The 12,921-nt window shown below is 34.3% G+C and overlaps 1 protein-coding gene across 1 annotated transcript in view; it reads left to right on the forward strand.

Annotated features, from left to right (window-relative positions):
* TMEM260 (transmembrane protein 260) overlaps nt 1-12,921 on the forward strand; it is a 70,776-nt gene that overhangs the window by 9,359 nt on the left and 48,496 nt on the right. The window contains 2 exon segments of the mRNA XM_004010675.5: nt 574-605; nt 1,337-1,488. Of these exon segments, the coding sequence (XP_004010724.4) occupies nt 574-605; nt 1,337-1,488 (184 nt within the window).

Consider the following 12,921-nt stretch of genomic DNA (forward strand, 5'->3'; position numbering starts at 1 on the left):
TTTATAGACTGTTCAAATCCAGCTTCTGCACATATTACATATAAGGTTGCATTTTTACAGGCAGTTTTGCACTAAATTCTTGAGGGATAACATAGCATTTTACACTAATGCTCTGTTAAGAGTTTTTATATATTTGCAAGTGTAAACAACCTTCAGGACGGAAAGTAAGCTTTTCTTAAAAATTGAAATATACTTGATTTACAATGTGTTTCTGGTGTACAGAAAAGTAATTCGGTTATACATATTACATATTCTTCATTATAGGTTATTGCAAGATATTGAATATTATTCCCCCCTATAGTAGGAGCTTGTTTAAAATAAGCACTTTTAGAAACTAGAATTCACCTATATTTCCACTGACCAGTTACTAAAAACTATCAAAGATAGTTTGTTCAATGAGACCTAAGGGAGAAAATACTCTGAGACTATTTCATGCTGTTAAATCTCTACAGATTTACAGTTTTATCCAGTCAAATTAATGCAAAACCCCAATGCAAGCATTTGGATTTTGAAAACTTTGGAGGAGTGTCATTTTCTAATAGTAATTATTGGTTTTACATTATTTTTTCACAGGGGAACTGATCACAGCCGCACATGAGCTTGGAGTAAGTATTAGTTTTATTGTTTAATCAATGCTCTCATTAACAGTTTTAGGAATTAAGAAAGTTTAATTAAGCATGGAGTAAAGTAGATTAATTTATTTTCAAACCCCAGTTTTTAGTAACTTATAAGTACAGTACGTGACAATTTACTTTAAGTTTTAAATCCAATTAAACTAAATTATAAAGCAAAGCCTTTACTATATATACAGTAGCTGGCTTATTATCACCCCAAATTTTGTATAAGCTATGGAGAATAAAATAAATCGGGTTAACAGTTTTAATAAGTTTATTATTTAATAAACTTTATTATGGTGTATGATCCCTTTAGGCAAGACCTTAGGACTGTCAGCATGGTGGTAATCCGATAGCAGTGTGGTCTTTCAACTTTCTAACCAATGTGATATTTCAGAACCCGCTTTTTTTCAATAGCCTTTTAAATGACCCTAATGTACTGTGAACCCAGAGAACAAACTGCTTAAGAACTGACAATGAAATATGTCACCCTTTCTCTAGGTGACACACCATGTGATAGATGCTGCCAAATCCACTAAAGAAAATATTTATTTGTATTGGCACAAGAGGATTACAATAGAAAACCACTATTCAAACATTTAGTCATTGTCTCTTAATCTTTATACTTGCCTGGGAAAAGGGCTACTTTTCAATGAAAGCCAGTGTGACTCTTCCTTTAAAACTAGATGGAAACCTTCTAACTGTTGCTAATTTTCCCTTAGGTTGCCCACCCTCCTGGCTACCCTTTGTTTACTCTGGTGGCTAAACTGGCAATTCTACTATTTCCTTTTGGTTCGGTTGCCTACCGAGTCAATCTGCTGTGTGGCTTATTTGGAGCAGCAGCTGCAGCTTTACTTTTTTTCACCGTTTTCAGGTAAAGTAGTTGATTAGTTAAAAATAATTTTGACTAATTGGAGATGGAGCTTTCTTATGGCCCATGACAAAAAAAAAAAAAAAACCCCTTTTGTTGCTTGAACGGTTTTCCTAATCACTCATGTGATTTCACTTTCTCAATTTACAGTAATTTCATATGCGTTTGACCCTCAAATGATTACACAATTGGTTCTGCTTCATCAGTGGAGAGAAGATGTCACCAGTTCATTATCACAATTCTCTGTTTAGGCAGAATTAGTAATGTTTGTCATTTTAGGAAGATGCAGACGGGCCAGTTTAATTTAACAGTATGAAGTTCTTCTTTTGGTAAATGGTAAATATTATTTAATTATTCACAGTATTGCTGATAGGCAGCTGCCTGTCAGGTCCAGAGCTAATACCTAATTATATTGTATTTTAAATATGCACATGCATATGTTTTGAAATGAGGCTATTAACTAAGGAAATCAATTTGGGAATGTGGTTTTACTCAGGTTTCACTTTGTTACAGTATAGCTATAGGGAAAACAAGCAAATGAGACACCACTTCATAATGAAAGGCTTTCCTAGTTTGGAAGGCTACCCTGCTTTTAAAAAAACAGGTCATTAGTTTAGGATATTGGTAATCTATGTCTTTGCTGTTTCTCGCTTTCACTACTAACTCAGTCTAACCTATGCCTGAAAGGATTATAGTCAAAACTACAAATTATACTTTCTGCAAAGGGAAAACCAAGTTAAAACACTTCTTTCAAAAAGTATTGCAGATTTTATTATAAAAACAAATAATTTTGTATGTAAATATAGTATAATTTGAATAGAAAATTTCAAATGTCATTTTTGGAGACTGTTTTATTTACATTTGTCATATTACTGCCCTTTGACTAAATTCTTTCTAAATTCTCCTTTGCTTGTTTGTAAGAAGGTAAAAGTTGCTAACTATGGCTAAAACTTACTATTAAATCTATTTGTGGAAAGTTCCAGATTCAAAATTGTGATTGTTGATCATTGACTAAACATTTATCTGTATTATTTAATTTGTTTTTATTTCAGTCTTACAGGTTTTCAGTGATAGCCATATCTTTAAGTATTAAATGTTTAACATTTTTGCGTAGATTAATTAGTATTATGAATACTTTTTCTAAATGATTAGAGTAATTATTATTAGAATTGTTCCTTCTGGTCTTTTATAATTAAGGCTATATCATTATTTTCATTGAGAGAAAAAGTATTTTAAATATCTAGGATGAAATTTAGAACTTACCAGTTCTGTATTAAATGTATGAATTACTAATATTCATAAGACATTTAAGACAGCCATTTTTTTAAAAAAACTAATATTTGTTTTGCTAGTTCATTTGTATTTTAGATTATTTCTACAACATATACACATATTTAAATGCTGTAGCTATCTCTTAAAGCAAGTAAAGCTATTTGTTTTCTAAAACTTTTCCATGGTTTTTTTGTTATATTAATTGTTGATGCCCTGCCACATAAAAACCACTGCAAAAGTCATATATAAATTCTTTGTCTTTCCAGAATCCGAATAATTTGGGACAGTAATTTTCCTTTGAGTTGTCTGCATTTTAAAATAGCTTTAATTATTATGCTTGATTATAATGAGTTTTAGATCAGCACACAGACCTGTGACCATTTTATTTTAATATACGGTCTTAATGATAAATTCGTATACTTACTGACATGTTTTAAAACAAAAACTCTTTATAGACTGGATATTTGCTTAGTTTTAGTAATCTAGTACTTTGGAAAAGTTACTTTCTTCTGAAATGTGTCCTAACAATATTCTCTCTCATGTAATTTTAATATGAAAATACTTCATTATTTTGAATACAAATAATTGACAAGGTACACGTCCTTTGGGAACAACCTAGTTCAAGTGGCAAATCTGTTTTGTCAAACAATGGCCACCCTTCGGGAAAGAGCAAGCCATCTCTATGGTAATAGGACTAACAGTAGCCTATTGATCGAGTGGAAGAAGACGTTATACAATGTCAGCTGGCTTGTTACAATTTCATTTGTCAAATGACCTGAACTTAACCTTTAAAACCTTCCTTCTGTGAATATAAACCCAACAGCAGGACGCGGTTTTTGTGCAGCACAGTGGCGGCTTTTTTCCAGTCCTAGTGTACAGTAAATGTATTCCTTCACAGGTTGACTCCTTCATCAGAACTCATCCAGAAGACATTTCACTGCTTTATTTATCTACCGACCAAGTCATCTTTCCATTTTCTTGTTGAATATTGAGGGGGTTTGATCCTGGAGACAGTTGTATTCTTTCTTAACCCCATCACTTAAGAGAACATTACTGTACATGTAGGATTAGTGCTGACTGGTGTGCAGGAAATTAATTCTTTTAACAGGTTTAGGTTTTTTTCAGGTAATTGTTCACAGAGCATTCACTATATTTAGCTCTTGGGGTGGACATAAAGACCTTCTATACCTTTTAAACAAAGATTGTATTTCAAAAGCAAATTTCTGTTTAAATATGTTGATGTAAAAAGCTCCATTTTTTCCAGTAAACATGACTTGGATTGAAAGACCGGTTACTTCGTTGTTTCCAATTACTATGTAATTTTTGCTTTTCTTTCATCTTTCTTTTGCTTTTAAAAGCCTATAAGATGTCATTAACACTGCATTTTTTGTCAATCTTTCCTAATGGTTGTCAAGAATTCTTTTATATTTGCTGAGGTAGAAAGGATATGAGTAAAACAGTACATTGAAAGCTGTATGTGTCACTGTACTTTATTGAATTAAAAATAGTAAGATTGGGGCAGTTATTTCTGCATGTATTTATTTAAGTATTGTCCCCTTTGGGGATATTTTAAAGCATGATTATGTTAAAGGAGTTTAATCTAATACATTTCATTTATAGGAAATAGTATTCATTTTATTAATGTGTACATCTGTGCATTTAAGACTCTGTACTACAGTTAAGTGATTTAGAGGAACTGGGATTTTGTTTTTCTTTGAAGGCCAATGAAGTAAATGATTTTTCAGTTTGACAGAATGGTATTTAAAAGTGTTATATTTGAAATTTGCAAATCTATTAATAAAAAAATGTAAAAGTTATAGGTCCTATAAATCACTAATATGAACATTGTTTAGCTTTGTTTAGTACATGAATTTCAAACTTATTTTCTAAAAACCTCAAACTAAATCCTATCAACATGTACTTGGTAAGGAAGGAGTACTGAACTCACTGTCATTAATAACATGCTTCCATTGTATATGTTCTGGTATCACTGGCAGAGAATGGACTCTGTTGATAGTATCATATAACAATCCTTTACTTGAGGGAAGATTTAAATTGCTTATGATCTCAGATGAAAGCATCTCTAGTGTCCTATTTTTTTGATAAGTTCCAGGGCAGGGAATATGTTCTCAACAGGCTTGAGAGTCAGCATATCCTTTTCAAACTAGTATGGGCCAAATGGAACTGTAGCAGAACTCATTCAGCAGCATTTGTTGTGCACTCATTTGAATTGAAAGTAAAATTTTTTTAGTTTTTATCATCAAATTCAGTGCTTATTTTAGAGAAAGGCAAAGTTACTCTTAGATAAAATATTTTTTTAATAATTTTTTTTCTAAAAGGCATTGCTTTAGGAAGCGTGCATTAAAAAACTTTATAACTCCATTAAGGTTTTACAGTAAGAAATCAGATCTCCTAATATCAAGCAGGTTCCCTAGAATATGTGAATATTAATTATAATTAAAGGTATCTTGAAACTGCCTGCTTGCTACAAAGTACTTACAGCCAATTTCAGTGATATTTAAATATCTCCTGGTAGATTGTTTTGTGCCAGTATTTTGTTTATGCAATATTTTATTTTTTTATAAGTTATGTAAACATTTCTAAACATTCTGCCGCTACTAAAAATTAATTTGATTAAACTTTTGGAATCGGTACACTTGATTCTGAGCACTGTGTCTGCTATTCTTAGGGTTTCAGCTAAGATTCCATTCAATAAAGAACTGAAAATTAAAATGCCATACCTTAGAGTATGTAGAATCTCCTGCTTAAGAGACATTTGGATTTTCCAGCTCAAAGAGTATTTTAGATTATTGCCATAGAGAATAATGTGAAGCTCTTCCTAATTTCAGAGGTAACTATGCATAAGTAACAAATAGTCACCAAGTTTTTGTAGTTGAAGAAGAATGGAAAGTACTGGAGCATTAATTTCCATTCAGGAGAATATCTGTCTTGATCCCTGGTTAATTGATCATATATTTCTCTCATACTTGTATTAAAATTGCATTGACTCAGACTGGCTAAGCATATTAAGAGCTTGGTTCATTTGCATTTTCTTATAAGTAGAGGGCATATTAGGCTCAAATAGCAGCACTTCATTTTGAAGGGAAAAAAGCAGGGCAAAAACTCTTTTTTAAGACTGTAGAGTCTTTTCTGACAGCTAGTCAAGAGTTAGAATTAGTTCAAGGAAATGTTAATAATGCACTGCCTGGCCTAATCCCTTTGATATCACCAGGTATCCTCCTGTTCATGGGTTAATTGCTTTAAAAGCAAAGGCAATATTCTGAGCGGTGGGCCGCTTCACCTTTTCACAGCTGTTACCATTGAGTGACAACTAAATCCCATGTGTAAGATGAGGAAGAGCTCAATCTCCAATTGGGAGAAAATTTATGTAAACCACAATCCCTTCAGAATGTGCGGAAGTCATAGACTTTCTTGATTTACTCTGCTTTTCCCAGAAAGCTCTATTGTTCACTTTCCTAAGTCCCATCAACCCTTTGTAGCAGAATATCACAGCGGCAGCAGATAGCTTGAAATATATAAATGCTATCATAGCTCTGATTAATAGCAGTGCTTATGAGTCAAGTCTGATAACAGTGCAGCTCTCCACTCAATTTCAGATACTGCTAATGGAATCTGTCTTCTCCAATTGTAATATGAGAAGGCCTAATTTGCCATGGAGCTTGGAGCTGTCACCAGTAGGGGATTGTGGGGTCAGATGGGAGCTGCCAGGTTTTTGCCCTGCAGCTTGTATCTCTCACTTTGAATAGAGCAGCCCCCTGCCTGCCAGTTAGCTGATAGGCCGCCGTGGGGTTTATGCCACTATATACAATAGGAAAGGGCTACATAGGCTGACTTTATAATTGTGAAGCTAGCTCATATTTCCACAGCTACTGTGCTGCATAATTTCTAATAAGTGGTTTTAACAAATGTCAGATTATGAAAAGTTTCCCCAATTACAAAAACTTATAAAACATTTAGATTGCTAAATCTGTTTCCTGCCGAGATTGTTGCCACTGGAACCAGTCATCTGTCATTATGGCTATAATAATAAATGTATACATTTCTTAAAGCTGCAAGTAAAATGATAAATCATAACTCATAGATTTCCTGCTTTTCAAAGCCATAAAAAGTAGAAAACACTCAACAAATTGTAATATTACTATATACTTTATAACTTTGCATAATAAGACAACTTTGTATTAAATCTCTATTGTTTAGTAAGTTGGTTAGTGTTTCTAGTGAAAATAGTTGAATATCCCCACTCTGTTGATCTTAGTTATTTGGATCTTTTATGTTTATTTCATTTACCTTTAGAATCTTAACATTTTAAAACTTCTAAGCTTTCGGTTTAAAAGGACTTTGAGGATAATAATTCTGAACTATACCCTTAACCAATTTCAGTTTTGCTACCGAATACAAATATACTATCAAGATTGAGTAATAAGCTCATCTTGAGGCCTTGCATGGTTTTAAACATTTCGAGCAAAATTGATGAAAATCTGTAGTTTGGGAGTTATTTTAAGCTACGTTGTACCTTAAGAGGATATTGCCTTGCATAGTGCAAGTTATTTGGCATACTATGGACACTTGGTCAAATGTAAAGTAAATGATGGTGATTCCTATAAGGCTCAGTTCAGTGTTTTTCTTTTAGGTATTTGGGTATAAATTGATGAGATGAGTTGTTCTAAGCCTCGAATTGCTTCATCATTTATTAGTTAGTTTACAAATTTTAATTCTAATGGAAATTGCATGATTGTATTTTATTTACAAGAACTATTCATAATCTTGTTCCCTCTGTTTCACTTGTGCCCTTTTCCTTTATGAAAGCTTTCCCATTTTTTTCCCAACTTTATTTAGTGGTTTTAAAATCAAGACTAATACTTTGTAATTTTCCTTTCAGCGTACTGGTAGTTGATATTTATGTAGCTGAAAATTCTGGGTAGAACAGTCTTTTTCCTATTGGTAGAGTCTCATGGAATAGAATAAACCTTGGTAGGATTTCACCTGGAGTGAAAGTAGATTTTTATAAAATATGAGAAAATGGACTTATTTACAAATTTATTAAAGATGCAAATGTTTTACATTTTTTTACTTATGGTGGTGGTGGCTTTAGAGATAGAACTTTAATATACCAGACCCTAAATTATTGATTGATATTCTTTAGATCTAAACTTGAAAATGACAAGAAAAACATTTAGATTCTACTGCTCTCCAAATACCCACTGACTATAATTTGCCCTGGCTTCCCAGATGGCACTAATGGTAAAGAACCCGCCTGCCAGCAGATATAAAAGATGTGGGTTCTATTCCTGGATTGGGAAGATCCCCTGGAGGAGGGCATGGCAACCCACTCAAGTATTCTTACCTGGAGAATCCCAAAGCCAGGGGAACCTGGCAGGCTACAGTCCATAGGGTGGAAAAGAGTCAGACATGACTGAAGCGACTTAGCACATGTGTGCATAATTTGCCCATAGAGCACCTGGCACATATTAGATACTCAGTACATATTTGTTGAAAGAGTGTTGAGTGAACTGCCACTGAATGAGAGAAGTTCAGCTGAAACGGAACATCTTTCCTGTCAATAGCTTTATTTCCCAGTTTGACATCTCCAGGTACACTGAAGAGAGAAATCTATGGGTGATGATTTTGCGAATGAGAGCCAGAGGTAACATTTGTGTATTCTCCATGAACAGGACTCAGAAAGATAAGAGCTTGGGAGGATGGGGGCAGTAGATTTGCCACTGATTGTACGCTGCTTTACTGTATCTCTTCCCTGTAATCTGCTGCATTTTAAGTCATCAATATGAGTTGACACTAAAAATAATTTTTTTTAACAAGAATGCTCAGATGCATTGTGGCCGTCCTACTTGATCCTATTGTACTTACTTCAAGTAGGAGTTTTATATGTTCAAGGAGCATAGTGTACCCTCCATGTTGGGTTCTTTGCACAGTGAAGACAGATACATTCATTTAATTTTATGAAGCACGCCAAATATATGTTCTAAAAGAATTTCAGTTTTCTGTTATTTGTCTTTTGATTGAGGGTTAGACAAACATGTGACTACACAAGAAAATCAAATACTGTGTAGCAGAAAGAAAAATACACCTTATCATCAATAGCAAACCTGTGTCCGTGGTGTAAATTGTAACCACCCCCCCCACCACCACCAATTTATCCATTGTGTCAACAGATGAATAGCATTCCATCAGTGAGAAGACTATGGCACAATCAGTACCTTTCTTAGGAATCTCATCTAGGTCTCATAGAATTCTGAGCCTCACATTTGTTAGGATTCTCTGAGAAGCATCACATATTTCTCACCCTAGAAGAGAATTTTTCCATTCTCTGGGTGAAATTTTAAATACTTGGCAACCCTTCTTATCCTATCTGTCATACTCCTGGTATATCTTTCCTCAGTGACTGACCACTGTGATCCCCTGGAATGTGAACTCCATGGTTTTAGCCTTAGCCCAAGTAAAAGGCAATGAGGAAAATTTATTTATTGCAAATATACTGCAAAATACATTTTATGTGTCACATATATGTAATGTATATTTATTTATACAAAACAAACTTCAGTAACTTTTAGATTATTTGTTATTTTGAATCATCTGTATTATTACATTATTCGGTTAGTTTGAGACCTTGAAAATTAAGCATGCCTCTCTAATAGTGTAAAAACTTGATTTTGATTGTTGACATGTGACTGTCTTTTAAAATAACAATGGCTGTCTTACTGAAATTTCATAGTAAGTTTAAAGTGTGTGTTCTTTATATGGCCTCATAAGATGTTATCTTTCTATAAGTCATGTTAGATTGTAAAATACATATTTTACTTGAAGAAATAGCTCCCTTGATATCCTTCTGTGAGGCTTTGTGAGCCTCTAGATTGAGAATAGAAAACATTTTTCTCATATTATATATAATTTATCATAAGTCACTTTAATTAAAGTAGAAAATATTTTAGATTATTTTGCAATTTATTAGTGGGTTGTGCTGAAAACAGTTCTCATTTTATTCACAACTTCATTTGAATTTCTTTTTTTCCTCCAGGTTCCTATTAGTAGCAGGTTCATCAATTTCAGTAGAAAGCTTTGTCTTTTAAATTTAAATGAGCTAATTTTAAGATACCACTTTTAGCACATTAAATGTAAATGAATATATCAGTTCTTCAGTTGCTTTATAGAAAATAACAACTGCTTAAGCATATTTATTTTTTTAATATAAATTTATTTATTTTAATTGGAGGGTAATTACTTTACAATATTGTATTGGTTTTGCCATACATTGACATGAATCTGCCATGGGTGTACAAGCATATTTATTTAAAAGAATGAAATGAAAATGAAAAGCAGGCCTCCTTGATTGCCAAGTGAAAACACCTTGGTGTTTTTTGATTATGTCATTTTTCTTTGAAAAAAAGTCAGGCTTAGTCTATAGGACTCCAGTACTCTTGCCTGGAAAATCCCATGGATGGAGGAGCCTGGTAGGCTTCAGTCCATGGGGTCGCTAGGAGTCGGACACGACTGAACGACTTCACTTTTACTTTTCACTTTCATGCACTGGAGAAGGAAATGGTAACCCACTCCAGTGTTCTTGCCTGGAGAATCCCAGGGACGGGGGAGCCTGGTGGGCTGCCATCTCTGGGGTCGCACAGAGTCGGACACGACTGAGGCGACTTAGCAGTAGCAGCAGCAGCAGAAGACAGTTGTTTTGTCTTATTTGAGAGTTATTTATATTTACTCTCCATCTATTCATTTGACTTTATGGATGATACCAAACAGCTTGTTTTGTGGGTTCAGAACAACATTTTCACTTAAAACTCATGTTTAAATAACAAGGTCAGATTAAATATTCATTCCCTATATTTTTTAAAGAAATATTGCTTAGCCAGAAATTTGGACTACAGTTCATTTACCAGCATTCATGCATAGTGTTTCACTATGCTTATATAATCTAATTCTGCCAAAAAATTGCAAAGGTATGTTGTAGCCTTTTCAGGGGAAAAAAATTGTAGAGTGTGTGTTCTGGATAGAATTATTGCCCAAAAGAGCAAATTATAACAAATTGTTCAGTCACCCACATTAGGAATATTATTGGTCAAACTCATAAAATAACAAAGACCCTAGCAATCAAAACAGATAATGGATTAATTGGAGGTTTTCAGAAGTCAGCAGATTCATAGAATTCATGCCTTTAAAAAAACAACTGATAAACAGACAATAAAAGTGCTTGCTAAGTCATCTTATTTAACAAGTCTAAGACCAGATTCACCTTCAGACATATTTGTCAATGTGATTTTTGCAGCATCACTTAGATAAGTCTTTTGCACATTTAATGTCTTTATCCAGAATTCACAGTGGCTTATCCATATGAAAGATTCATTTGGCTCAAAAAGACATAAAAAGTGGAAACTTTGAGGTATTTTGTTTGAGATTTACAAAAATTTGAGAAAATACAAGGAACCCCCTTTACACATCAGTGTGAAAGGCAATATGAATAAAGAAAAGCAACAATAAAGAGTGAAGGTAAAGTATGTCTGAAATTATATATATATATTATATAAACATTTAGTTTCCAAAAGTTGCATAGCTTTGTTCTGTGTATGTGTGTTCAGTCACTCAGTCATGTCTGACTCTTTGCAATCCCATGGACTGTAGCCCTCCAGACTCCTCTGTCCATGGGATTCTCCAGGCAAGAATACTGGAGTGGGTTGCCATTTTCACCTCCAGGAGATCATGCAGATATTTCTAAAATGAGATATTCTTTTTTAAATGTGCTAATATACTGACAAAGCTATCTAGTGGTATCAGTAGTCCAAAAAATTATATTGGCTTTGTTAATACTTTATTTAGAGAGTTTTAAGTTCCTCACATTTGGTTTCTTAACTGTGTTTTGATTAAGTTACATTATTTGATTAAGTTAAAATATTTTATTCCTCAAGATTGTTTTTACTAAGAAATATAGAAAAATCTCCCTATTCAGATTTATTAATACATTTAACTAATAGTTATCATTAATAATAATAAAAGATTATTAATACATTTAATTTAATGAGAGTCTGGAGAAGGGGCGGTTACCCTAGTCTTTGTGAAAGTACTTCTGGGAAAACTTCTTGAAAAGGTGAAGCCTGTGCTGAGTTGTAAACAATCAATCAGTGGGAGTGGCCAAGTGAAGGCAAAGCCGTGTTCCAGATACAGAGAATCTCTTGTGCTAAGAAACTCTGAGGTGAAAGAGAAACAGCCTGTAAGCACAGGGACAAGTCATTCAGTGTTGCTGGAACACAGTTCAAAATAGGTTGTATCGAAAATAAAGCTACAGGTGGGCTGAGACCAGATCATGAAAATTCGTGTCTGTTGTCTTGGGACACTTAGAGTATGTTTTATAATCAAAGAGGAACCCTTGAAGGGTTGGAAACAAAAGCACGTCAGGTATGCCTTAGATCCCTCTCTCTGGTGGCAGTGGTGGGCCCAGGGCTGGAAGCAGGCAGCACATAAACCTACAACATTGTGTGAGCCTGAGGTGGTGAGTCAGATGGGCTGGCCTGGGAAGTGCGTGTGGGTAGAGAGAAGAGTATGATTTTATAAATTGTTGATGAAGTCCAGTTGGCAGGATGTTGGAAAGGGAGAGGAGCTCTGGTGATGACTCCTAGGGCTCTTAATTTAGATAACTAAACAAGGAAGATAATGAAATTCACTAAGGGAACACAAGAAATTATTTCAGGGAAGAGGATGAGAAATTAATTTTGCATGTACTGACCCTGAGGTTCTGTGGGACATCCAGAGTTGGGGTGGCTTTGTGGTGAGGCTACAACAGTAAGTTGGGGATAAGATTAAGTTCAAAACTAAGGGAGAGGCGGTGCTGGAGACAGATTTGTTTTCTTTAGTTTGTTGCTGGCACGTGAAGTCAAGATAGTGAATAAAGTCACCCAGGCAAAGTAGAGTGAGAACAATTTCCTGAGAATGAAATCTTTGAGAAACACTGGCTTGAAAGGTGTTTAAATGCAAGAAGAGGAGCCATTTGGAGAAAACACAGAAGGAAGACACAGAGCCATAAAAGGAAAACCAGAGGATGTGAAGTCCACATGGTCAACTTGGTAGAGTGTGGCTGGGGCAGCGATCAACACAGCAGAGATGTTCCTCGAGCCTGCTCTGTTTGGTGGT

This window comes from Ovis aries, chromosome 7 (genome assembly GCF_016772045.2).
Source record: "Ovis aries strain OAR_USU_Benz2616 breed Rambouillet chromosome 7, ARS-UI_Ramb_v3.0, whole genome shotgun sequence".
NCBI lineage: Eukaryota > Metazoa > Chordata > Mammalia > Artiodactyla > Bovidae > Ovis > Ovis aries.